The 21,688-nt window shown below is 40.6% G+C and overlaps 2 protein-coding genes across 8 annotated transcripts in view; one reads left to right on the top strand and one right to left on the bottom strand.

Moving 5' to 3' along the window:
* The window catches only part of UBE2R2 (ubiquitin-conjugating enzyme E2R 2), a 108,225-nt gene extending 88,824 nt beyond the window's left edge, over positions 1-19,401 (top strand). Inside the window, exons 3-4 of one of the 2 annotated variants that reach the window (XM_008590962.1) lie at positions 11,985-12,119; positions 15,594-19,401. In XM_008590962.1, the coding sequence (XP_008589184.1) occupies positions 11,985-12,119; positions 15,594-15,813 (355 nt within the window). In that variant the 3' untranslated portion in view covers positions 15,814-19,401. The remainder of the gene's footprint in view (positions 1-11,984; positions 12,120-15,593) is intronic. The other variant, XM_008590958.1, reaches the window with a different exon arrangement.
* Positions 19,402-20,238: 837 nt separating this feature from the next.
* The window catches only part of UBAP2 (ubiquitin associated protein 2), a 175,976-nt gene continuing 174,526 nt past the window's right edge, over positions 20,239-21,688 (bottom strand). For all 6 annotated transcript variants that reach the window (XM_008590913.1, XM_008590921.1, XM_008590942.1 and 3 more), the window contains 3 exons: positions 21,495-21,562; positions 21,219-21,410; positions 20,239-21,135 (listed from right to left, as the gene is read on the bottom strand). In XM_008590913.1, the coding sequence (XP_008589135.1) occupies positions 21,040-21,135; positions 21,219-21,410; positions 21,495-21,562 (356 nt within the window). In that variant the 3' untranslated portion in view covers positions 20,239-21,039. The remainder of the gene's footprint in view (positions 21,136-21,218; positions 21,411-21,494; positions 21,563-21,688) is intronic.

Here is a 21,688-nt window from a genome sequence, read left to right as displayed (position 1 = left end):
TTCATTTTTTCTCTAGAAACTTTCTGCTCTGTGCCACTGTTGTATTGAATTTTGGTCCCCCACAAGATATGTTGAAGTCCTAACCCATCAGAAGGTGATCTTATTTTAAAATAAGTTAGTTGCAGATATAACTAGTTAAGATGAGGCCATACTCATTTTAGTAGGGCAGTCTCTCAATCCAGTGTGATTGTTGTTCTTTAAGAGGAGGAGGAGAGAGGCACACAGGGAGAAGGCCATGTGGCAACAGAGGCAGAGATTGGAGTAGTGGATCTACAAGCCAAGGATTGCAGACAAACACCAGAAGCTAGTATAAGCAAGGAAGGATTCTCAGGTTTCAGGTTTCGGGAGCATGACCTTGCCAACACCTTCATTTTAGACTTCTAGCCTCCGGAACTGTGAGACATTGTGTTTCTGTTTTAAGCCACCCACCACGTGGTATTCATTTTGCCGTCCTAAGAAGCTAATACAGATTTTGGTACTACAAATGCCTAAAAATTTAGAAGTGGCTTTGGAATTCAGTAATGAGTAGAGGCTGGAAAAGTTTTTAGGTGATCAACAGAAAAAGCCTAGTTTGCCATGGTGAGATTATTGGTAGAAATGTGAAAATTAAAGGTAATTCTGGTGTGGGCTCAGAAAGAAGTGTAGAGAGGTGCAGAGAAAGTTTCTGTTGTCTTCAAGAATACATATATTGTCATGGAGAGGATGTTGCTAGAAATATAAATAGTAAAGGTGAATCTGGTGAGGCCTCAGTTGAAATGAGGAATGTGTTATTGGACAAAAGATGATCCTTGTTATAAAGTGACAGAGAACTTGGCTTGAATTGTGTTCTGTTGAGTGGAAGCTCTTGATGGTGATGAAGTTGGATATTTATTTAGCACAGGAATTTTCCAAGTAAAGTGTAGGAATGAATTGTTAAGCAGAAAGGAACCAGCACTTGATGACTTGGAAAATTCTCAGGCTATCCAGATACCATGCTCTTAGAAAAAGGACCAAGACTGTGGCCTAATAAAGCACTTGCTAAGGAGATTGAGGACTGTGACTTATGTCAGCCATCTCAGCAGAAGGCTGGAATAAAGATGGAGTTGTCTAGGAAGGATCTGTGGAAAGCCATTTTATCTAATGGTGTGGAATCCCTTTGACCCTTGCTGGTGGAAAATCAACGAGATTTTTGGGGGAATTTTATACCAGTGGATACACTGTCAGCCTGGACTGAAAGGGAAAGAGATGGGATGAAATGGAGGAAGAATGACTCCGGGGTAGAGCCATGGATATAGAGACCAGAGAGGATACATAGGCCCAGGAGGTGGGGCTCCCTCCTCCTTGGTTCCAGAGAGTGGAGACAACTGCCCAGGGCCCAGAGATGGAGCATGGAGCCACAGGGGGGTTATTCTCAGGCCTTGAAAGATAATTGAATTTGCCCTGCTAGGTTTCAGGGAGAGCATGGACCTGCTAACACCTTGATTTTGGATTTCTATTCTCCATAAGTGAGACAATAAATTGCTGTTGTTTTAAGCCACCCAGTTCGTGGTGCTTTGTTATGGCAGCCCTGGGAAACGAGCGCAGTTATCCAGAGCAGGTGTTTACTTTCTAGCTTTTCAACTTGAACAGACCTAAGTTCATGTCTCTTACCTCCTTATGGACTTGAAAATCCACACTAACACCTAACCATTAGGGCCTATTTCCAAAGTTTAATAAATCCTTGATGTGCTGGAGTATCAGTTGGAATATACTTTTCTGGCTTTGAGTTATCTCTTAATTTCTGGCACCCTGTCTTTTAGTTGTATTAAATACATATTTTAAAAATTTTGTCCATTATTTCTGTGTGTAAAAGGAAGAGGATATTTCAGTTCACCATGATGCCCCCTTCTTCCAGTTTTCATTTATTTATTTTTAAACTTTAAAAAATTATTTATTTATTTATTATTTTTTACATTCTAAGCTTTGTGGAGCAGTTGGGAGAGATGGGGAGAGGGGGATAGGGTAGGAGAAGGAGGAAGGGGGGGGCATGGTCGAGGCCCTTGGCACCCCCTCATACTGGCAGGGAAGTCCAAGAGGCTTTGGGCAGCAGCTTGGTAGTTGCTGGGCTGGATGCAGACGTTGGGGGTGTGTGTGGCTGAGGCCCTCACCCCACCACCACCACCCCAGCGTGGGAGCCCAGAGGGCTTCTGGTCCTTCTAAGTTGTATAGGTATTCTTTGGTGGTGTTAGACCTTTACTGGTTAATATCAGAACTTTGTCTCTGATCTGTGGGTATTTTGTTTTTCTTTCAGTTCTGTGTTGGATTATTCTGTTCCCACCAATTAACTGCACTAGAACTAATTTGTTGTTCTTTGGTTACTTCTAAAATGGGGGAACTTCCTAAGGGAACCAGGACTTGAGCTCTGTAGTTGAGCTAAAATGCTGCTTTGCTGCTGATTCTCTGGGGAAGACTTTTTGTGCAGCTCAGGTTCTAATTATTGACCTTGTAAGCACTTCCAGGTCTTGTGAGGTCCAGTAAGCTTGGGTTGTGTGGAAACTCTGGTCTGGGCCTGAGTCTTTCCAGCAAACTGCACTCTCTGCAGTTGTATATGCATTGATGCTGTGCCCCAAAGTCCCCCAGTGGGCCTGTCTCCTCCACTGCCCACACTCCAAAGACTTCCCATGGGACAGGCCATGCGCTGGTCCCTTGCAACGACTCACCAGCCTCTGAGTGGCTTCTTTTTTTCAGTTGTCTGTGGTCCCTCGCTCCTGAGTGGGTCCATGGGTACCCTGTTAGTGGTCTTGCTGGCCTGAGGGCCACCAAGGCCCTCTTCTCCCCTGCAGCATCCAAGCAACTTCATTGGAAGGGCACAGCTGTGGCTTTTGCCAGTTCTTTCTCCTCCATGTGCTCACCAGGACCGGCCTTGAAGCGGCCAGGGCTCAAAAACGGTCGGAGCAATCCTTTCTTTCTCCCGTCTTGGCTTCTCCTGCTTTCATGAATTCCATAGGTCTTTCCTCTTCCCCTGAACTCTAGCAGCCCCAGCTTGGCTATTGTTGCTTTTTAATAGTTGTAAATTGGTTGATTGTGGGAGAGAATGACACTGGGTACTGTCGTATTTTGCCATCTTGACAGGAAGTCCCCTGTTTATATTGTTTCAAGTTTTCCCAACTCAATTTTTGGCTCATTTGATGTAGTACTTTGTGTTCTGTAGTTTGGGTTTAGCCATTTCTCAATACTTTGTTCATTTGTGGACTGCCTTTTGAATCTTGGATTGGTCTGTTCAGATATTTAGCAACATCATATGTGTAGCCAGGATTTTGCCTTATGGTGGTCCAGGTTTGCTAAGACTGGTATTAAGTCTTTTGTAGTCCTGTACATAAAATGATGGTGCAGTTTTACACTATTTTACACTATTTTCTATCATTTCTCTGACTGGTATTAACGCAGTTTTGAGGTTTCCCTTTTAGATGTTGCTTCTCTTTTATTAGCTGAATCTGTTTAAAGGAATATAAATTTAACAACTAAAATATCTGTGTTTATATGAATAGATTTCTGGATGACGCGTGAAAATTCATCTTACACTACAATTAATGAACCCTAATTCTAGATTATTTTTGTAGACCTCAGTTTCATATTTTTCTGTTATTTTGGGTCACAGTAAAATTCATATTATAATTACGTGCCTCTTGTCTATTGTTTTTTTTTTTTTTTCTCCCTTTTTATCTTTTTTTTTGTGACCGGCAACGGATCGCAACCCTCAGTGTCGCGCCCGTACCGGACGGAGCGCTGCCGCGCTTCCCAAGCGGCGCACTGTAGCAGTGCGCCACCGGGCCGGCCCCTCTTGTCTATTGTTTTTAACATTTCTTCTACATCCAATTTTTTATGCCAGACTCTTCCATAATTTAGTCTTTTTGTTCTTAATGAAGAACTAGAAATAGGGATAGTTATAGTGTCTGCTGAAGTAAGAGATAAACTTCCTAGGTAACTATGGTATGTTAGCTTTATATTTCCAAAATTTAAGACATTAGGTTTTATTAGTAGCGTAATTATAGAAAGCCATTTAACTTCTCTGAGTTTCTTATCTGTAAACCAAGGATAACACCTACCTCAATAGGTTGTAGAAATAATTAAATGAGTAATGCATATAAAGCTACTAGAATGGTGCCCATTACCTAGCTGAGTTGGGTCATGCTATTATTTTCAAATATTTTTGTGGAATTTGTTTTTGTTAAATGTGAAGCAATCATTGGCTATCTATTAGCAAAGAAGTGTATGAAATTTACTTTATTTGGCTACAGGGAGACATACTTGCTAAAAGCCTATTACCACAAGCAGTTCATTTTAAGTAGTACAGAATTTAACTTGGGTGCTAAATACATGAAAATAACTAAGATAATTGTATTGAGCTTTTTTATTTTAGATATTTTATAATTTAGAATGCACCTTCTTTTTTTGAAGGGAAAAATGTCCTATATAGCAGATGATTCATATATGAACTATCTTAATACACTTTAAGAATTGGCTTAAGGGCCGGCCCGGTGGCGCACTGGAGAGTGTGCCGCTTGGGAGCGTGGCAGCGCTCCCGCCGAGGGTTCGGATCCCATGTGGAGACCGGTTCCCGCTCACTGGCTGAATGCGGTGTGGACGCAACACCGAGGGTTGCGATCCTGTTACCGGTCAGTAAAAAAGACAAAAAGGGAAAAAAAAAAAAAAAAAGAATTGGCTTAAGTCAGTGTTAAAAGTTCTTAGTTTTATTTATTCTACTTTAAATATTACTCAAGAGCATGTTTAAGAGGCTGGCAGAAGTAATTTTAGCACAGTATTTTGACAGTATAATTAAACAGATAATGTATGTACAAGATTTTAAAAGAGTATTTTGGGAGATTTGTTGAAAATTTAAACCAAAAAAAAAATGCCGGGTTGTCCTTTGAGTATGATTTTGGTGCTTGTTTTTCAGGGCTAATAGTAACCTTGGACTAGAGGAAGTGGTACTTCTCAGGTACTGGTGATTCTTTTTTCTGGAGGCTGATTGTTCAATCAAGCCAAAGGGAAAAGTAAGGAAACAGTGCTAGAATTGTAAGGATCCAGAGCATTAGCCAACTAGTGTCCACTAAAGACTCAGTAGTTTGCTATCTCTTGTGAGTACCCTTACCTCTTTGGGAAAGCAAGCCTTTAGTCAGATACAAAGCCCTAAAACAAGATTTTTCTCATTGCATTCTTGTGCTGTCTGGCTGGATAATCTATTGCCACTACCCATGGGAATTTAAGATTTTTTTCCCTTTACTTCTCCTGTGTTAAATGCACACAGACTGTATCATTTGCCTTGTCTCAGCTTAAAATGTTTATGAACATTTTTTCTTTTAAGATTGGCCTGCTTTTCATTTGACCCATTCCATTAGTGTGAAAAGAGGATTCTTTTCACACTTAATCTGCCCTTCTAAGACTGCCTTTGGCACTTTCAGTAACAGCATCATTTTTTTCTGAGCCCCCCTTGCCAGCTGAGCCCCCTGATTTGGGGACATTCGTCAGCGCTTCAGGGATTGCTTTCCCTGCTTTTATGCTTTTTTGTTTAGAGACTTCACAACCACAACTAGTTGTCTTTGAATTGCTGCTCATACACAGCTCATCATGGTATTTGCATTGGAAGTCATTCATTATCTTCTTGGACTTTTTGTCTCTTAGCCCCATGTAATCATTGGATATTCCTTCAATGTGTTGATCTCTTTGGTGTTTGTGAATTTCTAGGGGCCAGAGGGCCATAGGGCTTTTTGTATGCTTTTCGGAACCTCATCTGCCCAGAACTCTGAAGCGAAGTCAGGAAAGCACAACCTAATGAATAGGTATGGAATACTTTTCCCTAAGATTTTTGTTTCTGTGTTATTTATTGTAAGGCAAGGGGGTTCTGAAGGAAGTAAATTGTTGTATTTTCTCATAGGTCATTAATAGCACTGAATATTAAGAGGCAAAATTTAAAATGCAGTGAAGATGTCAACCTTTTCCCTTATACAGCTTTACTGTTAAATTCTCTATGGCCAGCAGCTGTCTAACTAAGGGTTCTGAGCTCCATATCCAGTTTACGGGTGGTTGTAGCAAGACAGCAGGGGAGGTAGCATAGGGTTCAGCTCATCCTATTGTGGGGTTTTGGTTGCTGCATGACACTGGTATCTGAAAGTGGTTCTACATTCTCATGTGTTTGGACTTCTCCATGACTACCTGAACTCAAATCTATCATTTAGCACCTCAGTGGACATATTCTAGAATAAAGTTGTGCATGAAGGACTTGTTTAACACGGAGAAGGTAAGGGATGCTAGTTACCTGTAAGAGCCTAAGTCAATCTGTATCACAAGACCTGGTGAGTAGTGAGAGTTGGCCAAAGGGAAAAGCAAGGAAACAGTGCTAGAATTGTAAGGATCCAGAGCATTAGCCAACTAGTGTCCACTAAAGACTCAGTAGTTTGCTATCTCTTGTGAGTAGCCAGCATACTTTTTGGAAGAACAGATCCACAGGCCTTTTATTACCAGAGGCCCATGATTAAGTTGGTGGGGCAGGGAGGAGGGTAATGGTGGTGGTGAGGGTTCCTTATGGAATCGGGAAGTTTTAAGGAGTTCGCATTAATCAGCAAAAGAGTAGAGTTCGAAGAGTAGGGGCCCTTCATACTGCCACATGGCTCTGATTATCAGTTTACAACATTATACCTCTTCCTAGTGGAAGAATCAAAATGTACCTTAATCTATGCTCTGTCCAGAAGCAAGGGAGAGCTTTCAAGGAGGGGTCTCAGACCTTGCCATATTGTTCACAACTGCTTTCTCTGAGGTTCCATCCCTAGAAACTACCTGTCATACTTGCTGTGGGCTCTGGGATAAGAAAGTGATCTTGGTAGGTTGAAAGATAGGTGGGTACATAGTGTTTTCTTTGCCACTGTGAAAAGATACAGTGTGGGACAAGACTGATGGACCTAATCCAGAGGCCACTATTTTGTATACAAATGTGTCTCTCTCAGGAGGGAGGGCAGGATATTTTCCTATCTAATCTTTTCTTCAACCCACTGAAAGGGCAGAGTGCCAGGGACTGCCTCCAAGTATTGGGTGGCAAAGTAGGCAAGGTCGGGGGAAACAGGCATAGCCCCTACTGTTCCTGTGGACCTTGTAAGCCCCATTCTGGGCCAGTGGTTTTATTCATTTGCTCCCTTGATTTTTACACATTGGGTCCCAGGGCCCTCAACCTGCCAGTTTCATTCTATGCAAATGATTTTATTTCATGCATTTAAAAATTTGTTTTTAATCTAAAACATTCTGGTTTCATATTTTTGCATATTTAAATCTGAGACCCTCATTCTTCCTTTGGATTCTCAGGAATACATCAGTCAGCCGCAGCTCCAGCATTGCACAGCAGGAACTGTTATATCTGTTAGTTGCTTTAGCAGTGTCAAGAAAAACTAATATATGAAGCCATTAAACTACTATATTTTACCATTAGCTGCCCCGTTTTCCCAGTCGTAACAGGCCTCTTTGCCGTGATGTCCTCTTTAAATCCCTCTCCCATGTTGAAACATGTAATGAAGATTGAGTTTCAACTGGGTCACCTTCTGGTGTTACTTGTCTATTCTTTAAAAGAGTGGAAATGAGAGATTAAAAGGACCCAGGATAACTGGAAGGGTCATGATAGAACCCAAAGTTAGTATGATAGGAGTAATAGTATGTGAGATTAATTTTTGGCTCTGGAGAACTGGGCTTCACTTCTCCAAACATCAACCTTCATCAAATTGTACTAGGCCTGTCAAACCCGAAGTCTAAACCAAGCAGTGTGTCTCTACATATATACTGGTGTACATGCATGTTTTAAGAGAGTGAGGTTAAGCTTAGGTTTTTGAGAATAGCTCTACTTCTCACATGCTGCCTGGAGGGATGTATGTATACACTGGGGAGTGGGGCTTGGGGAAATGCCAGACTTTATCCTGCAAAATTCTGAACTTTTCTTGCTTGGTTTTTAGGCAGACACGAGCCAGGTAATGTATGTAGTGCTAGGGCCAGTTTTCTGCCCTGCTAAAGTTGTTCTGGTGTTGACACAGTAGCTAATAAAGGGCAGACTATTATCCATGTGTTGAAAAGGAGTAAATGGAAGTATTACGCATTTGGTCACATATGTCTAATCTGTATTTCCTGTCTCAAATAGTTTTGTTTTGTTTTTTAAACATGTCTGAGCTTTGTAGAACTTCACAACTTGCTGGTTTGCTGTTTGGTAGTCTATATAAGTATATATATATGATGTGTTAGTCTTCGTTTTCTTTTGGTGTTTTTATTGTTTACAAATTTGTTATTCAAAAGAAGATAGCTAAATAAAAGGATCTGAAATATGAACCTGAAGACTCTGTAAAGTGAGGTGCTTTTACCTATCCTTTTTTCTCTTAGTATTTTCTATTTTGGCCCAGATCCTCTGTCCAAAAACTCCTACTGCAATGCCTTGCCCTGGCATAAAGGGGGAAAGAGCACATTTATTCTAGGAATATCTCTAACTCCAGGAGTGGTGGTGGTAAGAACTGTGTAATAAACCAAAGACACTAAGAACTTTTTATCTGACTACTTCTGGTTTAGGTCTGTTCTTTGTTCTAATACGTGTTAAACACATACATCACTGGATTGGGATAGACCAGACCTATTTCTCCTAGTCTAGAGGAGCTTTTCTTTATAGGAACCAATAATCTGGGGATGGGGCCTTCAGTGTCTTTCCTACTAGTCCAGGAAACTTGTCCAAGTGCTATAAGGTTGTGTAAGTGCATAAATGAAACTCCATGTTACTGCTATAAACCAAAGCTTCCTGTGGAACCATGAACTTAAACATGTACAGAAAGAATAAGCAAGAGTACATGTCTGTTGTTATCCTTATCCTCTTCCCTTTGTTCATGATCTACAGGAAATTGATTTCTTTAGGAGGCTATATAGATCCCATTATTTGGGTGCATTAGTGTTTGATAGTTTTCATTATTCGGTCTTTTTTTCCTTTTCCACCTATTGTTAACCCTCTCCATCTTGTTTTTGTCCTCCTGAGAAAATACAAAAAAAAAAAAAAAAGAAACAGATAAAAAAAACCCGAGGTAACAGTTGGAATAGTTCTTGAATTCAAATTGTTTTGTGCGTGCTAGCAGTATTGTTTCAGCTGTTTGGTTTTTCCATTCTATAAAAAACAGTACTACTTATCCTGCAGAGTTGTTTACAGGTGTAATACCTGTGGTAAATTATTTTGGTACAAGTGATAGACGATTTAAATTATGTATGAAATTGCTTCCTAACCTTTTCCAGTCATGGTACATAAAGTGAAGATACTGTTCATAGATGGGGTAAACTGGATGTGCTCCCTTTGCTACAAATCACTGTTTTAAGGGCTCTGACTGTCCCAGTTCCCCCCCACCCATCTGAGGAAACCAATAATATAATTTACCTGTAACCCTTTCTCAAAATACTGGGAAATTTTGATTAGGATATTGCATATAAATTTTATCTTGAATCTTTGCTAGAGGGGAAAAAATCTCAGTTCTCCTCTGCACTGTATGGCCTTGTTATTAGAAAAACTGTCATCACATGGTGAAAAAGATGGCCACCTGTTCTGTGCTTCCCTTATTCTCACAGTTGTCATTCCAATCAAGAATAAAAATAAATTGCCTTTCTGCTATTAGTTTAGAACCATCACAGTTTCCATCAGGCTTCTGATTGGCCCAGCGTAGGTCAAGTCCATATCCCCAAACCCATCACCTTTTTAGATGGATGGAATCCTCTGGCCAGCACTTAAGTCTTATTGACGTGGGTAGGTAGGGGTGTAGCACATGGTAGGGCAAGGAGGTTAGTCCCACCCGAACCAATGGAATGGGTCCCCCATACAAAAAAGGATTCTGCTCCCCACACAAAGGGATGAAATGAAAATGTGCTAGGTTAACTTTCATCACAATCCACTGTATTACCTGGTGTTTCTGAAAGCATCATGGATTTCACGTAGGAGTACATGGTATTAGAAGTTAGTTCTCATTTTGATAGAAGTTAATGACTCACCGTTTCCCTGTGTACTATTTCAATAGTAAACATGGTAAGAACATCAACTTGGTGAAACTAGTTTGGGAAAAGTTTTCTTAACTCAGTTATACAATTCATCCAGATCTGTGTTATCCAGTATGGTAGCCACAAACTACATGTGGCTATTGAAACTTTAATTAAAATTAAATAATATTAAAATTTAAAGTGCTCAGTGGCCACATGTGGCTAGTGGTTACCATACTGGAGAGCACAGATTATAAATTTTCATTATCATCATAGAAAATTGTTACTGGACAGTGTTGACCTAGACCATTGAAGCTATTTTCCCCCCTTTATACCACACTTTGTCCTATCCTGTTTACCTTTCCAACAGGTTTTATATGTTTTCTTCTGAAGAAACCCTTATGTAATTTTCTACCCACATTTTTTTCACTTCCAAGATATTATGTCAGTCCATTTTCCATTGTTGGCAGTGATGAGTTTTTCTTTTGCATCTTTTTAACGTAATTACTAAAGAAATCCAGAAAGTTCTTGGCAGGGTGGAGCCAAGGAATTTTCTTAACCTAATAGAAAGGGGTATGCAAGATAAATGGGTTTTAAATAGATGGAAAAGTTTTCTTTGAAAGTGCCTTTGTCATAATCTTGTATATCACATAACAGAAACTCTTTACCCTTCTTAGGAAAAGGTTTCATCAAACTAAACGTCTAATTGCCTGGTTCCCTACCTTTATTATTTGCTTGGGGCCAGGAGCAAAATGCTATTTTTCAGCAACACTATAACCTTGCCTCCAGTGAGTAAAGGTAGAGAAATTTAATTTTTTTCTCCTAATGCACATACACATAGCTTTTAGGGAAAAAAGTTTAGGAATAATTTGGGACATTTTTGGAGCCTATCGTGCTTTTTTGATTATTTTATCTAACAGAGACTTTATTCCCTGTGATTGACTGTTTGAAAGTCTAATATCTGTGGATAAAAATTGCCTATTTGTGGGCCGGCCCGTGGCTCACTCAGGAGAGTGCGGTGCTGATAACACCAAGGCCGCGGGTTCGGATCCCATATAGGGATGGCCGGTTGGCTCACTGGGTGAGCATGGTGCTGACAACACCAAGTCAAGGGTTAAGATCCCCTTACCGGTCATCTTTAAAAAATAAATAAATAAATAAATAAATAAATTGCCTATTTGTATCTCCCACTAGTCTTATAAGCCTTTGGAGGTCAGGGATGGCATCTAACCTTGCTCAGCATTGTACAGTACATCCAACATCTCCCTTGTTGCCTGGGGCACACAGTAGGTACTTAGTAAATATTTTTGAATAAAGATTTCTATTATTCAGAGACTAGTTCTCCCATGTCAAGGCTTTTGTTTTTCCTCCATTCTCCTGCTTAACTCTGTTTTCCTCCCCTTATAAGTATGGAGAATAAATACATTTGTATGTAATACTGTTTTTCAGATCTTCTAAGTGGCCACAATAAAAATTGGATGTATAGAATAGCATCATTTTTACAAAATGATTGCCTTGAAGCTAAATATTTTATGCTGTTTCTTTACCCTATTTCACTTAATTTGTAATTTCTTTAATACATAGTACTTGAAAGCTCCAATTTTTGCAGATTTGAACATGTAGCCAGTTGAGATAGTGCCTTCTATAGAGTTCATTTTGTGCCCTACAAAACATGACCATTATGATAGACTCACAGATACCCCCTCTGCTTTGTCTCACAGTTAGCAGCTAGTTTCTAGCCTAGCCAGGTAGGCTAGTGCTAAAAACAAAATTTTATGATAATCAATTTCCATTCCACTAAGGACTCACTCAAATATAAATATAAATGTATACATTTATATATTTATATATATCTTATAAGGTCTCAAATTAAATTGTATCAGAAAAATTTTAAGGGAGGGAAAACTTAAAATCTGGATTGTACTTCATTAAAAAGCAGAACACTTTGAATACTGTGAATGTGGGGGTATTCATAGTTAAAACTTTTTTCCTGTTTCTAGGACTATCCTGTTAAGTGTAATCTCACTGCTTAATGAGCCCAACACCTTCTCCCCAGCCAATGTGGATGCTTCGGTTATGTTCAGGAAATGGAGAGACAGTAAAGGAAAAGACAAAGAATATGCTGAAATCATTAGGTAAGGTGCTTTGTTTTGTTTTCTATTTGATTATTTCAAGCCTTCATACAAAACCAAAGTATATTCTGGAGCCAAGGGTTGAAAGCAAACTTAAATATCCTGTCTGCTCCAGGATAATTTCTCTCAATTATAGTGTGGGAAGAAATTTCTACTTATGCCTAATGAGCTTGGCTATTGAGAGAGTACCCATAGAAGTTAATTATGCAGCAGATTGATTTCCTAGAAACCAGAATTTACTGGTTCTTTACTACTCAAATTTGTAAAATCTCCCTAATCATTTTAGGGATCCTGTTCTGGATTTTCAACATGTCTGTTAAGTTGACACAATTACCCAAGGTATTCTAGACATGTAATTTTGTTTTCAGAACTTTAACTAATGAAGCCCTACAGTTTATTTGCATTTTTGACCATAGCAGCAACTATCTTTTGGATATCCTCATTACTGGCAACACTAATATAGAGTACAACAGAGCCCTAGAATAAGAATCCGAATTGGAATCTACTGCCAGCTCTGGTATTCTTGTGTGACCATTTCTCAGTTAACTTTTTAGGTCTTTAGTAAAAAGGAAAAAAGAAGATATTGGGCTCAACCTCATTTTTCTTTCTTTTTTTTTTGGGGGGGGGGGCAGCTGGCCAGTATTGGGACCCAAACCCTTGATGGAGTTTTGTTTGTCTGTTGGGGTTTTTTTTTTTTTTTGGTGCCTGGCCAGTACGACCTTGGTGTTATGACACCATGCTTTAACAAACTGAGCCTAACCATCCAGTCTTTTTTTTTTTTTGGGGGGGGGGGGCAGCTGGCCAGTATTGGGACCCAAACCCTTGATGGAGTTTTGTTTGTCTGTTGGGGTTTTTTTTTTTTTTTGGTGCCTGGCCAGTACGACCTTGGTGTTATGACACCATGCTTTAACAAACTGAGCCTAACCATCCAGTCCTTAACCTTTTATTTTTCAATCATACCCTAAGTAGGACATAATAGTATCCAAGGATTTTGCAATAAAATTAAACTCCCCTTAATAATGTTACATTTGTATACCTTAAAATAGAGCCCCTTAGTACAGTTCCAACTTATTCTGTGCATAGGAGTTTAATATGAACTGTAATTTATACAAATAGAGTTCCTCTCTATAAATCTAGTTGACATAATTCCATGTGATATGAAAAAATAAAAACAATACTGAGAAAGAACATCATGCGACTGCTGAGTAATATAAATCAGCAGTTCTCAAAGTTTTTTGCCCATTGGGATTACTGATGGACTCTCCCTAAATCATAGCTATTTAATCAGATTATATGGGTAGAGTCTGGGCACTTTTTTTTTTTTTTTTTTTTAAACCCAGCCACTCGGGTTACTGATGCATACCAAACATTGAAGATAATTAGTATAAACAATAAGGAGCTATAGGAACTTAGAATGGGAGTAGTCTAAGAATTGAAGGATGGAATGCTTCACAAAAAAGTAAGGATTGGCGCCTCATGTTCAAGGGAAGATAGGACTTGGCATTCTTCACTCACTAAGATACTTCTGTTCTTTATATTTCTTAATTTGATTAAGTGTCTATCTCATTCTTTAATTTTTTTTCCAACATTTATTATGCACCAGCTTGAGTCAGTTACTCTTCTAGGTCATTAAGGCACCACCTCTTTCCCTAGGGAGTGCATACTTTAGTTAGCAAGCATTTGTAAACAAACAAATGAATATGTAATATGATAAGTGCAACTATATAAGCCTACCACTAGAAGAAGTATATAATGCAGTGGAATTCCTAGAAAAGATAATGCCTCAAAACCAAGTTATTTTCAGGTTTAAAAAAAAAAAGGACCGAAAAAGCCTCTTAAGAGATAGAAACACAGATGTACAATGGGTCTTCAGAAAGTTCGTGGAAGGATTCATATTATCTTTCAATTCTTTTTTTTCCATGAACTTTTTGAAGTACCTCATATATACAGCATGGCACATCAAGGGAATTATAAGTAGTTACAAGGCTTGAATGTAAATTCTGATTTCGGAAGCAATGGGAAATTAATCAGTGGAGGCTCCAGGTTTAAAAAGTCATGGTAAGAAAGTATCATTCTTAATTGTAGAGGTGATGAGGTGTCACTTAAGGATTTTAGGGAGAGAAGGGGTGATCCTGTTTGAGTTCTGAAAGAACACGTTTGACCAGGGGACCAGGAATGGACTACACTGAGGCAGTGGCAATGGGAATGAGAAGACAGATTTGAAAATATTTAGGCTGTAAAGTAGTAGGATTTGGGAGTAAGATTTATGATTTCAGAAACTGAAACTGATAACTCCCTTAGATAAGAAAAATGGGAAAAACTGGCAATAAAGGTAGAAAATGACTAATGCAGTCTTGCTGAGAGTTCCTCCAGAACATCAGGATGGAGACATCGAAAAGGCATTTGGTTATGTAAGTGTAGAGCTCAGAAGAAAGGTATGAACTAGAGCCTGATGATTTGAGAGCTGTCACCATAAAGGGTTGGTGGTTAAAACCATCAGAACAGATAAGATGTCCCAGGGAGAGAGAGTGCCAAGAATGAAGAGATTCAAGCCTAGAAGCCTCAGTAATATCAGTATGTTAACATATGGCAACATAAATTTCAGGAGCAGCTGAAAGAGATCTAATTTCATGATTCAAATTTTTATAATTGTTGAAGGAAACTACTCTTTCATTCATTCATACGATTAATATTTATTGAGCACCCGTTAAATGCCAGGCTTTATTTTAGGCACTGGGGAAATAGAAGTGACTAAGAAAGACAAGGTCTCTGGTCTAATGAAGCTTACATTCTAGTAGGGAGAGACAGAAGAATGAACAAATGAGAAAGATCATTTAAAAAAAAATAGTGATAAGTAGGATAATGTAAGAGAGTGACTAGATGGCTACTTTAAATTAGATTGTCAGGACAGGCCTCCTCATAGGTGATATTTAAGCTGAGATCTGAGTGACAAGAAGTAGCCAGGCATGTGTACATCAGAAAGAGAAGCTGATCCAGACATAAGAATCAACTAGGTTTGTTCAGTGTACTAAAAAAAAGACTAGGGTGACCTGAATGTGTTGGAATTGGCAAAGTAATGAGCTCTGAGAACCAAAGAGTAGATCAAACAAGACTTTGGAATCCAGCGTAAGGTATTTGGATTTTACTCTAAATGCAAATTAGCAGGATTATTAAATTAAGAAAAGTTGTTGGGCCTGCATGAGTTTGATGGTGAGAAGACAAGACAAAAAAAAATCTGCTTTGAGATCCACTGCTTTAAAATTTCTTCATGTTTACTTATGTGAAGGAAACTTTATGTGAAGGAAACTTAATAGGTTTCCTTCAAAGTGGTACCTGATGGGTTGAAAACCTTGGTATAGTACAGCACTGAAGTTTGAAAAGCAGAGTTATAAGGAATCTTGATTATTTAAGGCCAGTTATAAATCTGTCTTCAAAACAGACTTACCATAAACAATTTTTGTGTCATCCTTCCTTCAGGAAACAGGTTTCAGCCACTAAGGCAGAAGCAGAAAAGGATGGAGTGAAGGTCCCCACAACCCTGGCAGAATACTGCATCAAAACTAAAGTGCCTTCCAATGATAACAGCTCAGATTTGCTTTATGACGACTTGTACGACGATGACATTGATGATGAAGATGAAGAGGAGGAAGATGCCGACTGTTATGATGATGATGATTCTGGGAATGAGGAGTCGTGACGTGCTCCTTCAGTGCCCCTGTACTGCCCTGCCGTCTCAGGCCGAAGGGAGGGGAGCAAGTGGGGACCTAGCAGTGGCCCCTCAGCAAAAACCTATTCACAGGGGGTGGGGAAAACAAACACAGCTCCTGCTGACTCCCCTTATGGATCTCAGTTTGCTCCTCTTATGGACCTTTAATGGAGAGAAAGTAACCCTCCACAGAATGTCTGAATTCTTGCATTCTTTACCCTTTCATCACTGTATTGATTCTTTTTTTAAAAAAAAAGACAAAACAACAACCCAAACTCCCGCCTCACTTTGTCTATACAGAATGTTCACAGCGAAACACATTTGGTCTGTTTTTAGATTCTTGAATGATTAAATAGTCTTTCAGGACGTTTAATATGTTTAAAGCTGGGAACCCATTGGGAGTTCACAAGTGCTGCATATACTGGGTAGCAAAAGAAAATGGGAGAAAAAAACCCCACAAAACAAACTTAAAAAAAAAATTGCCAAGGTTTAGCTGCTCATTTACATTAGTGTGTGCACAATTTGTTCAGCCCTATGGTGGTGAATTTTGTTTCTTTCCCTTCCTAAGGCTGGGATACAGTGGGCATCAGGGACTTTGTGCTAAGCCTGATGAAATGTGCTCCTTCAGCCTCCATGAAATCATCCTAATATGGAGGCCTCAGCTACTCTGAGGAGAGAAATCAGATTGTTTTTTGAAATTGATTGGGATCTAAAGCCTGAAATAAATGTTCATACTTTACATAGAACTGAGCACTTGATTGCTATTTATTTTAAAGGCAGGGTTATTTTTTCCCCCAAGGGAGTGGGGTGAATGGGGATTTGTGTCTGTGGATTTTTAGTGATGGGAACAAAGAGTTAAAAATTATGATGCCAATTTTGGTTGATACTGCTGGGGAAAAAAGCCAAAATTACTGGTGACCACTGCTGAGAGGAAACATCTGTTTATTTAATATGGCCTTCCCTTCAAAGATACTCTTATCATGAGGTTTTTTTTGTTTGTTTTTAAGTAGCCACTTTTACTCAGTATTAATGCTAGGTGCATGTGTTAAGATTTTGGTTTTCATTGAGCTGCTTATACTGAATAGTGATAAATGTGGATGTGTGTGAGACATGAGTGACCGACTGGTTCCTGCTTTCTTCATTGGATGTGATCTAGACTTTTTTCTCCTTTCAACTTATTTTGGCTATGGAGTTCAGGTAGAAATTGTGCATGGAGCTCCCCCTGGGCTTGTCTCTTCTTCTGGCAGGATCAAGGGAGTTGACTGCAGTCAAGTTTCCCAGCCAGGCAAGGCTATATCTTCGTGCCATGCAATTGCTATGGCTTTGATTTCCCAGGTCTCGATCATGTGTTGCTTTAATCAATATTGAGATCCAGCAGCCTTCACCATCCAGGGACTTCAGAACTTGAAGGCGATTTTATTTGGTATGGGGCTACACCATTTCATAGGAGGACAGTATTCTATGAGTGGGGAAAACCGCTATAATATAAAATCAGATTTCAAAAGGAAAGTAAAAGGACAAGCAAGGACAGACTACAGCCCGACTGAAAATCCTTGTGCACTAGCATCTACTCCTTTTTTTAGATCACAGCTCAGAAAGAAACAAAGGGCAGATTAGGGACAGGGGAAGGATGGATCCTAGGATGGTTATAGTGATGCTTGCTTCTTAGCTCCTCCTTCCTTTCTGATCTCAGGGTTTTCATTCGCTCTTCAACTCTCCCAAACATATGCTGACTATTTCCCAGCAGCCCTCTCTGACCTCTAAAGTTTGGTCTGGTATTAAATGGGAATGTTTAACATGCTAAGGTACTAATGGACACTAATGAGCCTGGTCCCAGAATCTCTGTGTAATCTCCATGGGGCCGGGGCTGCTACTTGCACCCTTGAATCCATTGATTCCAGTCAGATTCAGGGAACAGAGCAGCTCTTTGTGATAATATGCTCTTAAATTGTCTGACTACAAACTCTCATAGAAGATGTTGGAACTAGCTTTTTATTTCCCATACTTAAATAATGCTTCCAGATACTCTGCAGAATTTCTGGAGCCTAAACCTCTTGCCATGCTCTCTGATTTGCCTCTCTCAAACACACAGGTTTACAGCCAGTAGGTTGGTCTTATTTTCTTGGAGCCCTAAAACTAAGGCTTTCATTCCTCTTACTGCTACAGCATCTCACTCCCAGGGCAGGCCAGGCACCTTGGCACTGTGGAAAGTGCTGTGCTGCTTAGCTATGTCCCATTAGGCCCTGTTGGCCTCTGTTGCAAGTTGACTCAGGGAGCCAGAGAGCCAAGTAGATGTTGTACCTCTCAGCCCTTCGGGGTATTACTGTTGAGGGCTGGGTTTGCCTCTGATGAGAGTATAATCAATCAGTTCCAGAAGACTGGGGTATGTTGACTTGCTAGCAGGTAGACATTGAGAGTTTAGACTGACATAAAGCCCAGATGCAGGTTCCAGAGCTCTGTCCCTGAGAGCATCATCTTGTGGAAAAATACTTGGGTATGTAATTTTTTTTCTTCTTGGGAGTGGAGCTGGTCTCAGGCTCAAGCCAGAACCTAGTGAGTACAAATGTGCTGGTTATTTGGTGTGACATGAACTCAAAATCCTGCGTTTTTAGATTCCTTTTGATTCTGAGACCTGCTGGATGCTCTTCAGTTCTGTGTACTTTGAGGCTGGGTGGAGAAAGTATAATACGATTCCGTTGTTGCTTCTCTCAAAGTCTTTCCCCCGCCCCCCGTCTTTCTCGTATCATTCCAGAATTCTTTTCTATTAGCCAGACTTTTTTTGTAGTCCCTTCTTTCCCTTACTTGGAAATTATTTGCTTCTTTACTTGCTGGTTTCCTTATGTTTGGGGCATATATAGTACAAGATCAGAAGGGGAAAATGTGTAGTTCTCTACTGAAAACTAACTCTCCAACCCTCCCATGCTGATAAACAAGGTTTACATTTACAACTAAAGATTCAGATGCAATTTTCAACTATTCTGAAACCAGCAGGACATACCTGACTTTAATAGTTTTCTTAGCTGAAATTGTAATGTTTTTCTTCAGTTTAACTTATGAGAAAAGATTATCTGATGCATTTTGTGTTGACTTCCCCTTTAGTGGTTTATTTTGTCTTTTTCTGCCCATCTGTCTACTAATAAAATGTGAAATAAAATATACCTGTATTGCTATTTCCCCATGGGATGACACTCCTTTTTTTCCCGGTATTAAAACTAAAAGGTGGTCTTAATATTTTCGATTTACCTTGCAGATTATGCCCAGAGCTCAGCTGAAAAGTTACAACAAAAACCAAAACTGGTTGACCTGCCTTTATGACATCTTGTCTAACTTATCTCCCTGGAGAATAACCATCCTCAATCCTTACAAGGTGTTTAAAGGAAGATTCTTAAGGATATAATCATTTGTTAAATTTGATTCTGTAATAGGACAGTCAGTCAAAACACTGAAGGGATAGAGGGTGCTGTGTTGACCTCCTAGGCAAACATTTTGTTTTTATTGTCATTTGTGTCCATAACTTCCTGCTGCTAATAGCAAGGATAAGGCAAAAGGATCAGATTAATAAAAGTCCCTGTTTGGTTTTAGTTGTGGATATTTGCATTTATTCTAGCCAAGATCCCAAGCTGTGGGTTAAAAGCAATACACATCCCATCTGATGAAATGACCACTTGCTCCTGATTGTGCTCCTAGGCTGGATCTGACACAGCGACTTGACCAATATTTGACTTGAAGCACCACTTGTTTAGTTTGGTTATTTAACCTGGTCTGAAGTTGTGATTTAGGCTTGAAATAAGAGGCTATAACACAACCTGGGCAGCCCTGAGCTGCCTGCCAGGTTGGAGCATGGCTGTGCAAGTCAAGTGGAGAGATCTGCCTCCTGCCAGTAGCCCCTGGCTCCTTGGTTGGGATTCACCTGCCTGCCTCCTAACACACTAGACTCACTAGTCATCTGTTCCACCACAGCCCTTGACCACCAATGAAGATTGTGTTTGATGAAAAGCAAAGGAAAAACAGGCATACCTGTTCCTATTTATTCTTTCTCAGGCCTAGAACCCTGCACTTAGTTCTTGGCTGGTCCATTTTAAAGGCAGTTGAGGTTTCGAAAGGAAATTACCTTGCCCTGATATTCCTATTGACAGGGCCCTAGGAGAGATCGCCTTGTCCCTAAGTCTGTTAAGGGGTTGCAAGGAAAGCCAAGTTAACTTTGAACTTTGATAAACATGGCCTGGGCCTTGAAAGGAGGTTTAGTTATCTTTTCAGCCATATGTTTAGGTCAAGAGAAAAGTCCAGCAGAGGGAATACCAATTCAAGCCTTTACTGCAAAGCCTGTTGTCAGAAGATGGCAACCATGTGAAGTCTTCTTCAGCCCTGTGAAGTCCAGGGTGCCTCTGCCCTGAGTCATACCACACAGAGACCATACATGCTCTCAGAACTTTATTAGGTGGAGTTCAGGCAAGAGAAAACCCCTGAAACAGCTGCACACCTAGTTCAGGACAACTGGAATAGAGGACCTGACCAGCTGAACATCTCTGAGCCCTAGTTCAGATTATTTTTAAAATGGTCAGCCAGAGGAAGGCAAGTCTCTGGGGACAAGACCAGACTGGAGAGCAGAAGCCCCTGGTCTATACTCTATATGAAGACAAACAGGTAGTTTTATGTTAGGTGCAGGGATATCTCTGCTATTCTCAAATCAAGACTTGGCAAAGAGGACCATGATGAAAAGACCAGTTTCTCGAAAAACACAGGTATAAAGTAATTACAAAGGGAAGAAAACTCAAAACAATGGTTTACTAGGGAGCAAGTTAAGTTGTGATTCTTCATTGGTACCTGATCCCAATACCCAAACTGCCTTGAACCAGCCCTTCCATAGAAAGCCCTCCTGCCCAGTGGGCTGCTAGGGGCAATGTGGGAGGCCTGAAGGCAGAAAGGGGTGGGGGTTTCTTTGCTACAGCAAGAAGGGGCTTGAATAAGCAGAGCAGACCTGGCTACTATCTGCAGCCACACACCCCCTCCCTATAGCTTCTATCACATTTACAAATACATACATAAATACATAACATACAATAGCGGGTCTGGGAGGCAGGCTCCCCTCAGAGGCTTGGCTGCCACAGTTACACATCTAGGAATTCTAGAAAAGGACACTGGGCTCTTAGAAATGTGCTCCACATGTTATCTCTTGCGAAGGGTAAGCCCTGCCCAGCCTACCCCTTTCTTCGGGGTCTAGTTTGTCCAGTAAGGAGAGTTGCTGTGAGCAGGTTTGGAGGCCTGAGACTTAGGCTGTAGGGAGCTGGGCTGGTTGCGTTGACCAGAGCCATTCTGAGGAGGAGAAGAGAAGGCTGTCAAGGCTGGAGCAGAACCCTCAGCCCAGGTAGGGTAGCTGCCTCTATCACTGTGCTCACCTGGGTCTCCTGCGGAAGGTGGTGGTGCAGCAGCTGTGAGTGGGGCTGCTGGTGGGCTGGCAAAATGTGCAGGAATGGTGGGGGCGCATAGCCAGGGGCTGCTCCAGGGGCCAGGGGCCCAGGGGAGCCCAAGGCCGAGGGCAGGCTGAAAGGTGGCGGAGTCCCTGCATGAAATCCCTGCTTGTCAAAAGTCTGCAGGGCAAAGAAGACAAAGGGGAGGGTCAGGCTGGGCTGTACCTCCCACCAACCTACCGGCCCACCTTTGTTCTCCCTCACCTGAGTCGTCTTGTAGACAGAACCAGTCATATCAGGTAGGCCAGTGGCACTTGAAGACACTGATACTCCTAAGAGGAAAAGCAGTTGTTCCCCCCACAGCAGTTGGTCCCAGCTCCAGGCTCCCCTGACCTCTAGGGGCACTCTGGGGTAGGCCTGCCCGAGAGGGGATCAGGCAGGAGACAACAACTCCAGGC

Source organism: Galeopterus variegatus, unplaced genomic scaffold, assembly GCF_000696425.1.
Source record: "Galeopterus variegatus unplaced genomic scaffold, G_variegatus-3.0.2 Scaffold143, whole genome shotgun sequence".
In the NCBI taxonomy this organism is placed as follows: Eukaryota; Metazoa; Chordata; class Mammalia; order Dermoptera; family Cynocephalidae; genus Galeopterus; species Galeopterus variegatus.
This window is presented reverse-complemented; position numbering and strand designations above follow the sequence as displayed.